Raw genomic sequence first — 17,500 nt, 5'->3', positions numbered from 1 at the left:
AAGTACACAGATTGATTGTTATGCTTGATAATTATGTTAGCTAGCAATGTTGTTAACAGAGATTGTCCGAAGTTGTCTGCCAACAAAGACATTGCAACTTCAGGGAACAAATGTATTCACAAAACGGATCACCATTGAACATTATTGAAGACGTCTGTGATTGATAAGTACTCATGATTACTTTCCCTAACCATTTCGTCATGCATTTCTTTATTACTGCAGCCACTAGATGTATATTGCTATGTATTTTTTTTGTATGTGCATTAATCATGATTAACACAAGCCTATCATGCGATTAATGTGTTTTTAAAAAGAAACAATTGACAGTTCTTGTCTTTTACTTTCTTTGATTCTGTTTGGTTAGGTTTGAAGTTCTAAATGAATGGAGTCATTCCTACATTTGCAGAAGATTAATTCATTATCAACCAGAAGCAAACACATCGACCATGAAACATATTTAAACAAACATATTTTTCATTTAATTCAAAGCCATGATATAGATAAACAAAACATGTATTTGAAGTTTACATCTTTATAGATATATTCAAAACTGTATCAGCAATATTTTTCAAATGCATGATAACAATGTGGTTGTATGAAAAAAAGCGAAAAAGATTAGGGGATAATTTTATGTTTTATACAGTTCAAGGATCATTCAAATTTGTGATGGAAAGTTTCAGTAAGTAGGATCTAAAGTAGTATCTTGTGATATTCCCTCTGTCTTCTTAGCAGCTGCATACACAGACAGAAGCCTAGCGTCACTCTGGACCCTGCCCTTTTGCCCTGCTACTAACAAAGTGCCCTCCCAGAATGTGTTCATTCAAGCATCTGCTGTGTAAAGAAAATACTTTGTATTAACTATCTTCACTCAAAACAGGGCAGAATATTCAGGAAAAAGGAGATACCCTTCTTAAAAACGGCAAACTGAGTAAATAAAGCCCTGGGTCGAGTGCCCTTCCTTTAGGTTGAGCCCATGTCAACAATCCCCATCTGTGCACAAGCCTTGTTCTAAGCATGTCTTCATACATTTACCCAGAGCCTAACAATGAAATCTGATCATTTTGGCACAAAATGTGTCCTGTTCTATCCAAGATTCCTCATAGGGACTGTAAGCTAGCAGCTAAATTCTTTCTTTCATTCCCTCTCTTTCACTGCAGTCCTGCTTAGCCTCTCCCGAGCCTTTGCTTTGGTCAGTTTGGGTTCTGCGAAGGGCAATACCATTGGCATGCCTCAGCTTTGATTAAAGGAAATGGTTACATCACTCAGTCTCCAAGAGAAACAAGCCATTCGCTCCACACAGATGGCTTCATCCAATGGTTGGGGAGCTTTACAAGGGGCAGGCAGACAGGTGTGCTTGTCTGACTGTATGGAACACAGAGGGAGGAGAAACCTGAGCCAAAGAGTGACACTGTTGCTGCCGTTGTATGTGTTACATAGCAACCATGAAGCTGGTCTTTTCTGTTATGTTTCACATATCAATAGGTTCTTCTTCCCTCAAGCCCTGTTACTCTCTCCTCCTGAACAGAACGCGGCAAACCGCAACATTTCTGAAGCGATCGGATCTAAAGTGGGTTGCTGGCTTGTTTCTGGTGAATTCCCACATGACTAATAGCTTCAATGATGTTTTCATTATCCTGAATCCCAGGACAAGTGACTGAAACTCTTAGTCTGGTCCAGGGCTGGAAAAAAAGAGTCCCGTCATTAACGGTACATCATACACAGTCAGGAAGCCACCTGAAGTCCATCCATTGTCAATAGAACCTAGGGACAGTTTTTTTAAATTATTTTAAACGTTTTATTTATGACAGTCGACTAGTTTGTCACCCCCACAGTGAAGGGGTTAACCCTTTGGTAGTGTGGTAGTGAAAGGGTTAACTCGTGAAGAAGAAGAAACAGGACTGAGAGAACATTGTAATACAGGCAGACGGGGACCATTTGTGTGACTTAGTGATTTGAAGACCATCCAAATTCTTTGAAGTGTTTAGTTGAGTCTAGAGTGTTGGGTGGGCAGGGTTTGTCAGTGAGAGTTTGCTGTAGTTGGGTGCATTGCACCAGTAAAGCTCAATCAATCAGAGCTTTGTTATTGGAGAGTGTTTCATAAAAGTTTCCCACGTTTGGAGCAGGATAGATTAGCACTTCATCATTGGCCCGTATTTATACAACAGAAATTCTTCTCGTGCTTTGCATACGTGTAGAGGGTCGTATGTGTGTGTGTGTGTGTGTGTGTGTGTGTGTGTGTGTGTGTGTGCACATCAAGATGAGATATGCAAAAAGACAAATTCCAATTACTTTGTGTAACATCGATAACATATTTTTCCATCTTGATTCAAAAACCTTCCTTGTCTACCACATAACAAGTACTGCTCCTAATACATACCGATATACAGTATCTGAATGTACGACTTAATGGTTCAGGTCTAGTGCAGTACCCCTGGAGCAATATTTGGCCTGTAGGAATGCCTTGCTCAGTTGCATAATGGCAGATAAGTGCTTGAAAAGGGCATTTTAGCATAATTCACTAGTATTTCTATAGTATTACTGATACAAACACAAACTTTTTACACCGACACATAGATACTATATTTTTGAGGTGTGGGGGGGGGGGGGGGGGGGGGGGGGGGGTGCGATACACGCCTACTTCGCAATAAAATCTGTTTAGTTCTAATACGAGAGCAATCTCCAGTCTTTCATCAGATATCAGATATAACAGAAGTCATTCAAAAGTGTCTCTCCTATCGGCTGATCTCTCTTCTTTTTTCTTTATATTCTCTCCATTGAGACCTTAGTCACCAGCATCATACGGAAACATCTCTCAACCACGAATGGAGCAAGTTTATTAAAAGCCAATGTCTCCAATGGTCTCCAGATGAGTTTGTCTTGAGTTTGTCTGTCTCTGTTTGTTGTATCGCAGTGGTTACCCTGGTATGCGGTGTTAGTCCACTGCACTGAACAGAACAGTCTTAATTGCATAGCTCTGAGCATTTGTTCTTTGGTTTGGTCATTGTCAATGTCAACTAAACTGAGGACTCACTTCCTTGTGGTAAGTCTCCACTTTTTTTTTATATATATATATATATGTATTTTTATTTTTTTACAGTTTTGAACTTTTTATTTACCTCTGTGTCTCTGTCACTTTGAGTCAAGGACAAGACAGATGGGCTCTATTTCTCTTTTTTTCGTTCTTTCTTTCTTTCTTTCTTTCTTTCTTTCTTTCTTTCTTTCTTTCTTTCTTTCTTTCTTTCTTTCTTTCTCTCTATTTCCATTGATCTTTCCCTCTTCTCTCTCTCTCTCTCTCTCTCTCTCTCTCTCCGTTGCTACCTGCACCCACAGGACTCCACCACCATGTCCTCGTACTGCTTGTAGACGACGTTATTTGCCGAGTCGATGTACAGGATGCTGATTGGGCTGAGGCGCGTCGGGACGCAGCAGGTGGGCGGAGTCGACTCCGGGTCCATGGAGTTCATGAGGGTCTGTATGATGGCGTGATTGGTTGGCTCCAGGTGCGAGCGAATGGGGAAGTCACAGACACCATCACAGTGGAAGGCCTCGTACTCCAGCGGGGCAATGATCCAGTCGTCCCAGCCCATCTCTTTGAAGTTGACGTGGAGCTGTCTCCTGTGGCACCGTGGCTTGGCCTGCGTCTTCACCGCCTGGTGGGGAGGAAGCGACTGCGCCGGGGATTGCTGTGGCGGTTTCTTGGCTCCCCTGGTGGCGGGAGCCCGCCGCATCCTCCGCTGGGTGAACAGATATTCGTAGACCGTCTTGTTGTCGTGGCCCGACCGAGCCTTGATCTCGTTGTAGAACAGGTCACGTTTCTTGGTCTTGCCGAATGCCAGGAAGAAGGCCTTCTCCTTGTTCGTCCTCCCCGGCCGGGCGAACCCCAGTGCCCGCAGGTCGGTGGGCCGGCCGCCTCGGTGCTCCAGGGCCTCCAGCTCAAAGCACAGCTGCTGGGCCGGCTGGGTCTGCTGGTTCCGGAAGCCCTTGAAGACTTTCCAGATGTCGAACACCTCCCACTTGTTGCCGTTTGCGCCTCCGTTGGCCAGGTCGTCCATGGTCCTGGTCTGGAGCAGGAGGGCTTTCTGTTTGCCTGAGGCGCAGGTGTAGAGCCTCAGGAATGGGGAGGAGACTCCCCCTGCAGCGGTGGATCCCAGGGCCGCGCTGGATGCTCTGCGGGGCTCAGACAGGTGCTTCCTGAGGATGCGTAGCTCGGCGCCCAGGAGGCCGTCACGCTCCAGCGAGCTGATGTTGAAATGGTACTTCTGTCGTCTCAGCTGGGGCACCCGCTCATCTGGGAGGGAGAACAGGCATACAGAGACACGCATACGCAGGAGGAAAACACGCAAATATACACACACACATATACATACAGAAACGTACATGCACACACACACACACATGCACGCACACACACAGAAACGCACATGCACACACATGGAAATGCACATTCACACACACACACACAAACACACATGCACAGACACACATGGGAATGCGGGCAGAAATGCACATACTCACAGCCAAACACAAGCACAAATACACATACACACATATGTACAGACAAACATGTGTTAATAAACAAACACCCATGTACATATGTGCAGGATAAACGCAGGCGTGCAGACACACAAGCATTCATAGACAGGTGTTCCAGCATAGACACACACACACACACACACACACACACACACACACACACACATACAGATGAAGAGAAGGGGAAAGGGGAAAAACACAGAAAAACACAGTTAAGAGCAAGAAACACTAAAATATTGACACATTCCCTTACAGCATGCTAATTGGGCCTCAGGATCACATACCTAGACATGCGTGCACGCACAAACATACAGCAGGAGGCAAATGGAGGGGTATAGTGTCTAATATTTTCTTCCTGTTTTCATTGAGGGAAACCAGTGACCCTCCATGTCCAAATTAAATCCAGCAGCACACACACACACACACACACATACATGCACAAGCATACTGTATACTACACTCTATCTTTTCTCACAAACACAGTTTTGACAGGCACACTGTGACAACCCAATCCCTCTCCTACAGGTTAACTCGGGGATATACCTGGAATATACCTGTACTAACCTGTCTGTCATTCACAGCATGGCACCTTGGCAATCAGACACACCTACTCAGGTGTGTCAGGAGGAGGAGGCACACCTGTGCAAAAGGACTGGCTGTCCATTGTGGCTGTCTCTCTCCTCCAAGCTGGTCATGACATTTTGTTTGTTTGGTTTGGTTTGGGTTGGTTTGTTTGTTTGTTTCTCATCTTATCACTTACATGCACCACACACTGACTCATCCATGCACTCACTACATTACTGATAATACTGATCCATTCATTCTTTAATTCCTTTTTGTAAATAGTTTAGTAGCATAATTAAATTACTTTTCTTTAAAAACCTTAAGTACTTGTGTGGTCTCCCTTGTTTTTGTCTGTACCTTGAGCTTGGTTCATGACAACACATGCAAACATAAACTCACACACACACTGTATTATACATACACTATATATATTGTCTCTTTATCAGACTCACACACAAGTGCACACACATACACACACACCCTCCCCTCCCTAGCCCTGCTCTCTCCTCTCCATCCCAGATCTTTAGCATGCATTCAACAGTACATTAGAACCAGACAGACAGACCACATTGGACTATAAACAGGCCTGCCTATTATGGACCTGCAGCTATTCACCACTGATAGACCTCCACACAGTCGCAGGCCATCTGCTAACAGTACAAAACACGCACATCCTTAGGCTGATTCAGGGTTAACCAAATTCAAGTGTGTATTGCATACTTGCAATGCTGCAGGTTTGAATCCAGCTTGTGACCTGTGTTGCATGCATGTCATCAATTTGATATTTTTCCTGCATAGTCAGAACAAGGAAAAATACATGCCACACATGTACCACACACTCGCTATGTCATGGATTAAATTGCAGCTCATTACCTTTCTTGCGTGCCATCTTCTCATTGTTGCTTACCGCTATACCATCCAACAAAATATAAGCTTGCACATCCTAAGACTGATTCAGGAATGTTTAACATAGGGCAAAATAAGTGTTCAGACTCGATTGTTGTATTTTAATGTATCTACTACTGCAGGGCTGTTACCTTGTGAGGCATCCATCTTGTCAGGCTTCAAGTTATGCTCTTGTGGCCGAACCTAACCTCGTTCCCAGCTTTATCTCGAAAGATAAAGCCTGGTAAAGCACTACGGCCGAAAGTGGGAATCAGGTAGGAAGTCCCGCCCCTGAAATCACGACACGGTGCTCATGAAAATGTATTCCCCCCAGAAACAACCTCGTTATCGCCTCCCTCGACAGGCTGACAGACCTGCTTGTTGTTTGTTTCGCTGGGGACTATAAACAGATCAGGGGGTGCCCGGAAACCGGAAAGCCTGTAGCCGGTATTTCTGTATTTCCGATTCACATTTTAGGAGGCATAGCTTTACCAGCCTAGGCTGAACCAAAGTGTTTCGGACCAATCAGCGTCCTTTCAGGAACTACTGGCAAGTAGGGGCGTTTTTAAGTGTGACATTTGCAACCTTCTTTGAATCAAGTATTTTTTTTTGGTATTTGTATTCCTTACAAAGACGGCAAGAATTGTCTACCGACATGCTACCTACATAGCTGGCTTCCTCTTCAGCATTCTCCACCACGTTGACCTGATTGGTTGAAGTTAGCCTGTGATAGACAGATGGTTCATCAAATCACCTGCCAAGTATTTTCCCATGTGTATTGATCTAGGGCTGCACCTGAAAGCAACAATTGAACAACCTCTTACTGTACCAAGTATCTAAAGCAACTAACTAGCTTGAAAATTGTATATTCTCCCGATAGTGTCATTCAGTGAGGCTTCAGGTTTTCATTCATCATTTGACCTGTTAAGCTGTAGCCTTATTTTCAGAAATGTCGCCTAAAAGTACATGCCCAAGTAAATGGAAGATTGCTCCACTTCTACAAGGTAATTTGCATGTTCTTGGTATCTACATCTATGGACCTGGGGGAATGTATTACCAGTGTCAGGAATATTGTGTCTATTTACTAGGCTTGAGTAAATTGTGATGAAACAAAGGAGAATATAAATTATGATATTTTTTGCATCTTTGCTGGTGAATAACACCATGTTATAATTGAGGTTCTTCTGATTGCTCACTGAGATCATTCAGCACTTTCTTGAGATAGTGTACAAAAAATCTAAGCAAATGAATAAAGGGAAGATGATTAAACAGAAGCATTTGTAGATACAGTAATAAATTATATTCCATTTGAATTATACATAAATAATTTACCTTGACCTTATTATGGCCAAATCATCAATCATCTTTGGATAGGGAAAAAGCGCATCTTTCCAATGGCAGTGTTACATCTGGATTTAGTCATTTCCTCTCGGTTTTACGATAAAAGAGAGATAGACGTTTTTTCAGATAAATTCTTATTTTCGGTAAATCTTAAAAACATCTGTAAACAAACGTAGTGCTGAAAATATACACTTTGATGGCTGTTTTGATAGGGTTAAGGTCTTTACGCTTGGCTACATTTGAAAAAGAAACACAACATTAATTAATACGGTCTGTTTTTGATTGATTGATTGAAAAGTTTATTAACAGATTGCAGAATGGGTACAGTACAGTACAGCTCAATACATACAATTGTTAAGGGGATGCAGACCAGAGAAAGACTTTCGTCTTGTTTACATCAGGGTCCCCCATTTTCAATTCATCATATGACACACACGACATACAGATAGACAGTACTGCTACATCTATACATTTATGACATACCAGATTTGCAAATGCAGTACTGTTTGTGATACAAAAAGTGTCCAGAAAAAGAGTGTATATACATTTGACATAGAAACTGTACATTGGAGGAGGTTGGGTAGATGGGGTGGGGTTGGATGGGTGGGGCTGTACATTGGAGGTGGGGGGGGGGGGGGGTGGGGTTGGGTAGGGGGGGACGACGACACTGTACACTGTACATTGGAATACTGACAAAACCATACTTGGTCTTTACTGTACAACTGGGTTAGGACATTTGTAGGGTCCAGTTTAGAATTGCAGTCTCCCGTAGGTGTTCTTTGAGAGTGTTTTTGAAAGTGGGTAGTGATTCACATTCCTTTACAGCAGGGGTCTCAAACTCGCGGCCCCCGGGCCAATTGCGGCCCGCGGGATGATATTTTGCGGCCCCCTACTGGACATCAAAGTGTAGTGTTAATGCGGCCCGTGCACTACTGTTTGCCGAGTCGTTGCGCGAGAGTTGGAAGTTTTATTTATTTGATCACTTGTAGGCTACCATAGCGCAGGCTCATGACAGCAACGTTATGTTAGTGACTTGGTTGAAGCGTGATTCCGGAGTGATATGATATCAAGTAAAGTGGAAGCAAATGCATCCTCGCTATCTCTCTCCTCTGCGAGCAGTGCTGCGCGCTGTCCGCCTGCAATGCCACCGTCTGTCTGCGTACGAGTCTGGTCCAATCACATACGCGTCCCGTCAGCGTTTTTCCCCCTCACCCACAGTCTGCGAATCAGAGGCAGAGTAGGGGAGTAGGGCGGGTCTTCACGGACTGCATGTCGTCTCTCTCTTTCAGTTCAAGTCGGAGCAGAGTTGACAGCGCATCTACAGTAAACTCACTCCCAGTTTTATCTCTGTGAGATAAATGTAGCTATTAGCCTATTTTCGCCAGCAGGCAGCCAGCAGAAAAATATGGCATTTTCAAAGATGGTCAGTAAAAGAAAAGTCGACTGCAATTCAAAGGTGAATGGACGGAAAAAGTCCCAGCCAGGGGCGTAGCTGGAGATTCTGGGCCCCATGAAAGAATCAATTTGTGGGCCCCCAATCTATTAAAAAATGTGGGGCCCCCAATCTATAAATAATTTGGGGCATTTATTTATTGATGAAAACGCATAATATGGTTTTTACCAATTTTTTTTTATAAACAGCTTTGTGATAGCTGTGATAGTGCATTTCTATAGCTGTGGATGAGTCCACTGACACCACTGAGAAGCCTGAAGAACCGTTCATGTTCTGAAGAACTGTTCATGTTCTGAAATGTTATTGCTAAAGATTGAGAAGATTGGATCAGTTGTACTTTTTTTTTTAATACTTGAAACCCTTTTTTTGTGGAATATTTGATGCAGCCCAGCCTCACCCAGACTCTACCTCCAGCGGCCCCCAGGTAAATTGAGTTTGAGACCCCTGCTTTACAGCTTTGGGTAGGGCGTTCCACATTGATGTGGCATAATTGTGAAACGTGTTTAGTCCCTTGTTTGAGCCGAATCTGGGTTTAACATGATTTGTGGAGCTCCCTCTGGTGTTGTGATCGTGGTATTCACTGACCTTTGGGAAGTATTTTGACATGTACATGGGTACCTTGGTCGTGTAGTGTATCTTGTAGACCAGGCCCATTGTAAGTTGCTGTACTCTGTCGTCTACTCTAAGCCATCCTAGGTTGGCAAAGTGGGCAGGGGTGAGGTGGGTTCTAGGAGTCAGGTGAAGCAGTAGTCTGACTAGTTTGTTTTGAGATGTTTGTAATTTGGTTTTTAGTGCCTTTGAGGTGCTTTGGTACCATGAGGTGCAAGCATAGTCGTAGTACCCTTGAATGAGTGCTCCTGCCAGAGTCTTCAGGGTATTCTTGTTTACCAGAGAGGAGATCCGGTACAAGAATCGAGTTCGTTGGTTGACTTTTTTTATTACATTGGATGCCATTTTGTCACAGGAAAGATTAGCCTCTAGGATGGAACCCAGGTAGGTAATTTCATCTTTCCTTGTGACAATATTGTCACCCACTGTAACTGAGAAGCCATCGGTCTTGCTGAGTTTGTTATTTGAACCGAAGAGAATGGACTCTGTTTTTCCCATGTGTAATGATAGTTTGTTGTCGGCGAGCCATATGCAGATTTTGCCTAGTTCCGAGCTGAGGGTTTTTTCAACCTGTAACTTGTTCTTGTCAGAGACCAGCAGGGCTGAGTCGTCCGCAAACAGGAACAAGTTTCAGTCACAAGCTGACGACATGTCATTTGCATGAATTAGGAACAGTAGCGGTCCTAGTATGCTTCCTTGTGGAACACCACAGTTCACTGTGAGGGGGGGGGGGGGTAGGGTACCGTTTACCTCCACCATCTGTTCTCTCCCCTCCAGGTAGGATTGTATCCAGCTCACTGATAAACTATCAAAACCAATTGCTTTTAGCTTGTCAATCAGAATGGTGTGATTGACAGTGTCGAAGGCCTTTTGTAGGTCCAGCATGACCATGCCGCAGTATTTGCCCGCGTCCACCTCTTGCTTGATGTGGTCGTTCAAATAGAGAAGGCATGTGTCAGTGGAGTGGGATGTTCTGAAGCCAGATTGGAACTCGTAGATTAGATTTATTTCCGCAAGGTACTTTTCGACCTGTTCGTATAAAATTTTTTCCAAAGTTCACATGGTTTATTTTTGTTTTCCTCAGTTTTGTCATTGATGACATTTTTTTTTGCAGTTTTATCATGGAGTTTACGTCATTTCTTAGTCTGTTTCTTTCTAGTTTGAGTTCAGTCACGTGGGCTTGGTAAGCTTTGACTGACTTTTACGAAACTCAGAGCATTTTTTGTCTCTGGCTTTCATAGCGGTCAGTATTTCAGTGTGCATCCATGGCTCAGCGCGATTTTTTACCCTGGTGGTTCTTAGGGGGGCCATGTTGTTTAGTATTGTTGAGAATTTGGTTTTGAAGCCAAGCCAGGTTTCTTCAACCAGTGTACCATTGAGCTCATCTGACCAGTCCAGGCTCTCCAGTTCAAGGTTAAAGGCCTCGCTAGAGTAGGTTTTGAGGTCTCTAGATGTGACTGTTTTGTGACAGCCAGCCTTTTGCTTTAGCTTTTTGCGGGTACAGAATATCCTATAATGATCACTTAACCCGCATGCTATAACCCCTTTATTGGAGATCTTGGACTTGTCAGAGGTCAGGATGAGGTCAATGGTATAGTCTGAGTGGATTCGCATACCCTTGTGGGTTGGGTGATTAGCTGGCTGAAGCCGTGCAGATCACAAAACCTGGAGGCTTTGAAGACGGGTGCTGCTTTACGTAGCATGTCCGTGTTCCAGTCCCCAATAAGGATTTTTTTCTACGCCCTCCACCCCAGCTAAACACCCATCAAGTGTGTCATAGAAGCCACTGTGTTCTGGCGGTCTATAGATTGTGCCTATTAGTACTGATTTCGCCCTTTCAAATAAGATTTCAATCCATACAGTTTCAATCTCGTCATGGTTAAGGTCAGTACGGTCTTTGAGAATATACACACAGACGCCACCTCCATACTGGTTTGATTGATTTATGATAAAAACTATTTTGGGACCCTACAGCTTAACAGGTATTTAACTCAGCTGTATATATTTTCATTATGTATACTATTCACATACACGCCTGGCAGGTTTGACTTGTAGTTGGGAAATACACATTTTGCAGCTTTCTTTGTGTTGTATTCCAGTGTTTACAAACATTACCCACATATGGTAAATACACTTTTTATAACCGCAAAACTTTCAATTACCCTCTAACCAAATAATTCTGAGTGAGATGCTTTACAATTTTGGAATATATGTGATATTATGAAATATTTGTTGTTGGGGGTTCAGTGAAATACCCCTTTAAGATGTAACCAACTGATCCATCCTGCTACAATTTTGAGGATTGAGGCAAAAATGGGCATCACTTTGAAGTTTTCTCACTATGCTCTGACCTACAACATTTAGCTTGGAGGACAGTAACACTATGCTTAAAGGATAACTCCACTTTTTTTTTTAAATTAGCTTATTTAACATCTTCCCTGGAGTTAGACAAGAAGATGCATACCTTTTTTGTCTCTGTGCGTGCATTTTAGCTTTGGGAATAGACGCTCCGTTAGCATAGCTTAGCTTCATCACTGGAAGTGGGGGAGGACAGTAGCCTTACAGTGCCTTACAGTGTATTGCAAGGTCTGACATTGACCAAACTTGATATGCATGACCTTGGTGGGCTCTAGGTCAACTCCTGAAAAGGGGGTCAATGTCAGACCTTGCAATCAAAAGTTAGGGGGCTAATAACCCTTGCCATAATTTCAGTGCGCCCCTAACTTTTGATTGCAAGGTCTGACATTGACCCCCTTTTCAGGAGTTGACCTAGAGCCCACCAAGGTCGTGCATATCAAGTTTGGTCAATGTCAGACCTTGCAATACACTGTAAGGCACTGTAAGGCTACTGTCCTCCCCCACTTCCAGTGATGAAGCTAAGCTATGCTAACGGAGCGTCTATTCCCAAAGCTAAAATGCACGCACAGAGACAAAAAAGGTATGCATCTTCTTGTCTAACTCCAGGGAAGATGTTAAATAAGCTAATTTAAAAAAAAGTGGAGTTATCCTTTAATAACTAGAAATGTGTGTTCAGTTAGCGCACATCTCCACCAGGCAGTATGCCTATATTCCTATTCATATGTCAATGGAGGGCTGACACAGAATGTTTAGAATGCCCATTTCCCTCCATGTTGGAAGAAACAACAGTTTCTATGTGCAAAACAACATTATAGTCTAACTAGATTGAATATCCAGTCAGACAGTTTGTTCAATGTGCCTCATCCTCTGAACATCACAGGCTGAACACAACATAGCTCACAAGTAGATCAACAAACCTGGGAGATGCATGGGCCAGACATTTCCTCTCTCTAACAGAACAAACACGCCTACAATATTTAACAAATACAGAGACCATCTATTACCATTAATTGTAATTACTAGTATCCAAACACGTGTACAACATATCATGCCCTGTTTGTAGGGCCAAGAAACAAGCCCAAGTCAGTAGCCAGATAGTTACTAGCCTACCAAGCTGACAGATAGACACTAGCCTACCAAGTTGACAGAATAATAGTCACCACTAGCCTACCAAACTGACAGATAGTGACTAGCCTACCAAACTGACAGATAGTCACTAGCCTACCAAGCTGACAGATAGTGACTAGCCTACCAAGCTGACAGATAGTCACTATAGCCTATCAAGCTGACATATAGTGACTAGCCTACCAAGCTGACAGATAGTCACTAGCCTACCAAGCTGACAGATAGTCACTAGCCTACCAAGCTGACAGATAGTCACTAGCCTACCAAGCTGACAGATAGTCACTATAGCCTACCAAGCTGACAGATAGTCACTAGCCTACCAAGCTGACAGATAGTCACTATAGCCTACCAAGCTGACAGATAGTCACTATAGCCTACCAAGCTGACAGATAGTGACTAGCCTACCAAGCTGACAGATAGTAAGTTACCCTATGTTGATTGATTGATTGATTGAAAACGTTATTAACAGATTGCAGAATGGGTACAATACAGTACAGCTCAATACACACAATTGTTAAGGGGATGCAGACCAGAGAAAGACTTTCGTCTTGTTTACATCAGGGTCCCCCATTTTCAATTCATCAGGACATATATGACATACATGACATACAGATAGACAGTACTGCTACATCTATGACATACCAGATTGTCATTTACTGTACATTGGAGGAGGTTGATATAGCTATAAACCTGCATTCCTTCGAATATATCATTAATCAATTAAACTTATATTGAAATACACTATATAGCCTATACACCAACACTGAAATGACAGTGGATAAATAAATAAGAACTAAAGCTAATCGGTGGAAATAGACTGCATTAATATTCCATAACAAGTCTTGTGTGCGCCTACGAATGAACAGTAGCCTATAGGCTTAATTATGGAATAATAAGCCATACTGCGTTCATTCATTACGCCCGCCGGCCCGTAGGCTATATATATTATATGTCATTCATTCATTCATATACAGTACTGCGCTCGCGCGTGTGTGTGTGTGTCTGTGTGTGCGCGCGCGCTGTGGCAGGTGTGTACCGCGAGCTGTATATGATGCCAATACATTAATCTAATCTAGTTTTGATGGGCGCAAGCGTGATTATGAAACCTAGCCGCATTTCTCAGAGACGCTCTCTGATTGGCACTGACTGACGCTAGGTTTCGTAATCACGCGGCTCTCAAAGCACTTCCGCCATTCCATTTCACACAGCTGCGTCACCAGTTGCTTTATAAGGACTGTCGGGGGCGTGGTTTGTATGCAAATGACCTGAACGGGAACGCGCTTTGGAGTTTACGACAGAATGCCATTCTCCAAGCAGATATCAGATCATATAATTTCTGCGACCGTTTCAGCCACTTAAGACATATCTCCAGCACGTTCAGGACTCAGAGTGTACTTGTCATAGATTCTGTCTCAGTCAGTTCCAAGATAAGTCTTCCAAGAGAACTCTTTGGAAAATTTTCGGGAATGAGACCCAATTTGATACTATGTTTTAGGGCTGGGCGATATAACGTTAACGATAATTATTGCGATATATTTTAATAAGCGATATCGGAAAAAAATAATATCGAAAAAAATAAAAATCGAAATATATATATATTTTTTTATATTTTTTTTTGTGACCTGCAATAGGGCAGTTTTAAAACCAGAGACAGTGGACATACTTGTCTTTCTTGCCTGCAACTTAAAGTAATGGCTTTGCTTGTCCAAATGACAATACTGACCAAATTGAGATTTATTTTTCTCTTTTATTTTGTTTGCTTTCTAATTTAAAATACAGTTTGAAACCGTCTGTACACAGTAGGCTATGTGTGCTAGCAGAGCTAGTCTCCAGTCATGAGTCACGGTGCACATGTGCGGTGGTTTGTCCACCAAAAGAGCACCAAAAGATAGAAAAGAAACTAGCAGAGCCAGAACTGTTCAACTCCCCTGGAGCTACAGCCAGCAGAGAAGCCGGTTTACTTTCGCTTTTAAACCAGCTGCAGCCTGAGAACTGGAGTGTGAGGGGATGTAACACTAAAGATGGCGGCAATGACAAAGAATTGCTGCAAAATAAACGTACATCTGTTGTTAAAAAAACTAAAAAAAACTGAATTATTATTATTATTTTTTTTTTCGCTTTTAAACCAGCTGCAGCCTGAGAACTGGAGTGTGAGGGGATGTAACACTAAAGATGGCGGCAATGACAAAGAATTGCTGCAAAATAAACGTACATCTGTTGTTAAAAAAACTAAAAAAAACTGAATTATTATTATTATTTTTTTTTTTTTGTTATCGATATCGTTATCGCGATATCATTTTTGGCCATATCGCCCAGCCCTACTATGTTTGTTTCTGAAGTGTGTGTGTGTGCGTGTGTGTGTGTGTGTGTGTGTGTGTGTGTGTGTGTGTGTGTGTGTGTGTGTGTGTGTGTGTGTGTGTGTGTGTGTGAGATATAGAGAGAGAGAGAGGGGGGGGGTGAGAGATGAGGAAGGGGCAAGAGAGAAAGAGAGCTGGGAGAGTGTGTGTGAGAAAGAGAGGGGGGGTGTGTGATTACTCAGCCCTTGTGTGGGTGAATGTAACAAGTTCCTAATGTTTTCTTTCCCCTATTATTTCATGCACACTTTATCCATTGTTTAAAATGATTATTTTCTTTTAAGTTATTTTGTGCATCACTCTGTTTTGAATTTGATGCAAATTTGCAATGCATGAGGGTCATCCTTTTGTGTTAAATGGCTGCATTAAGCAAGCATTTGTTGACTTGCATGTTGATAAGAGTATTAAAACTTGGAACTTGAAAAAGATCTGTTTAAGGTAGAAAAAAATAAATAAAAAGAATGCGATTAATTTGCGATTACTTCTGTACACAGAGCCGTAGTACTTCTGTACACAGAGCCGTAGTACTTCTGTTCACAGAGCCGTAGTACTTCTGTTCACAGAGCCGTAGTACTTCTGTACACAGAGCCGTAGTACTTCTGTTCACAGAGCCGTAGTACTTCTGTACACAGAGCCGTAGTACTTCTGTTCACAGAGCCGTAGTACTTCTACAGAGCCGTAGTACTTCTGTACACAGAGCTGTAGTACTTATGTACACAGAGCCATAGTACTTCTGTACACAGAGCCGTAGTACTTCTGTACACAGAGCCGTAGTACTTCTGTTCACGTCTTGAGTCCAGACTTGAATCCTTACATTGTCCTGGATTTATCCCAGCCTTGTGCTTGTTTTGACTTTGGTCTCTGTCTCTATTGGATGTTGCCTCATTGTTTTCCATCAAGACTTGTCAAAAGATGCACACAATAAAGTACATTTTTGTAATAATGTGATTGGCTGTATGCATTCCATAATGCGCTTTTAGTTTCAGCCCTGATGGAATGCTGAGAATGTTGAAAATTCTTTAATATGCCCTTTTTTTGGAGACTTCTGGGGCCAAAACGTCATCATTATTTATGAACACTAGAAAGGTCTATATCACATGTGCCTATTTCTGTTTTGGTTTTGAATTCAACTTGATTTACTCTTGATTTATTAAAGAAAGACAGACAGAGGGAGGGAGGTAGAGAGAAAGATAAAATACAGAATAAGAGAAAGAAAAAATAGCGAGGAAAAGGGAAGTAGGAGATGAGCAAGAAAAGTGGAGTGGGAGAGAGAGAAAGAGTGGGGGGGTATTGAAGGAGAGAGGGACAGAGACAGAGAGAGAGAGATTAAGGGGAGAGATGGAGAGAGAGAGTGGGGGGTCTTGAAGGAGAGAGGGGACAGAGAGAGAGAGTAAGGGGGAGATGGAGAGAGAGAGTGGGGGGGTCTTGAAGGAGAGAGGGGGAAGATGGAGAGAGAGAGTGGGGGGGTCTTGAAGGAGAGATGGGACAGAGAGAGAGAGAGAGCGAGAGAGAGAGAGAGAGAGAGAGAGAGAGAGAGAGAGAGAGAGAGAGAGAGAGAGAGAGAGAGAGAGTAAGGGGGAGGTGGAGAGAGAGTGGGGGGGTCTTGAAGGAGACAGGGAACAGAGACAGAGTAAGGGGGGAGATGGAGAGAGAGAGAGTCGGGGGGGTCTTGAAGGAGAGAGAGAGAGAGAGAGAGAGAGAGAGAGAGAGAGGGAGACAACAGACAGAGTTGACGTGTGACAGGGCATCAGTTACTCCCCCCCCCCTCACCACGCAGGCAGAGGAGGTCAGTGGCGATTTGCTGAGGACACGCTAAACAAATAAAGCCTGAATTAAAAGTACATTAAGTGTTTGAAATGTAAACCTTTAGCAGGGCTAGAAATACTAAACCCTGGTCGTTTAAACATCATTTTAAACAGTTTTACACAGCAAAGATAACATTACACAGGGGGGCCACCCTACTTGTGGCCGTGTGGAGTTTATTTACTCTCTAGAGGCAGTATATCACTGAGACTAGTGGTGGTGCTGGTGGAGGACCAGATGGCTAGCAGCACGCACGCACGCACGCACACACACACACACACACACACACACACACACACACACACACACACACACACACACACACACACACACACACACACACACACACACACATACACACATACTTACATACATACATACATACATACATACATACATACATACATACATACATACATACATACATACATACATACATACATACATACATACATACATACATACATACTCACAT

The 17,500-nt window shown here is 42.9% G+C and overlaps 1 protein-coding gene across 1 annotated transcript in view; it reads right to left on the bottom strand.

Annotated features, from left to right (window-relative positions):
* Positions 1-366: 366 nt before the first annotated feature.
* gdf5 (growth differentiation factor 5) overlaps positions 367-17,500 on the bottom strand; it is a 24,803-nt gene continuing 7,669 nt past the window's right edge. The window contains exon 2 of the mRNA XM_084316515.1: positions 367-4,288. Within this exon, the coding sequence (XP_084172641.1) occupies positions 3,315-4,288 (974 nt within the window). The 3' untranslated portion in view covers positions 367-3,314. The remainder of the gene's footprint in view (positions 4,289-17,500) is intronic.

This window comes from Notolepis coatsorum (genome assembly GCF_963971535.1).
Source record: "Notolepis coatsorum genome assembly, chromosome: 6".
Taxonomy (NCBI): domain Eukaryota; kingdom Metazoa; phylum Chordata; class Actinopteri; order Aulopiformes; family Paralepididae; genus Notolepis; species Notolepis coatsorum.
Note: the sequence above shows the minus strand (reverse complement) of the source record. Positions and strands in the feature narration are given on the sequence as shown.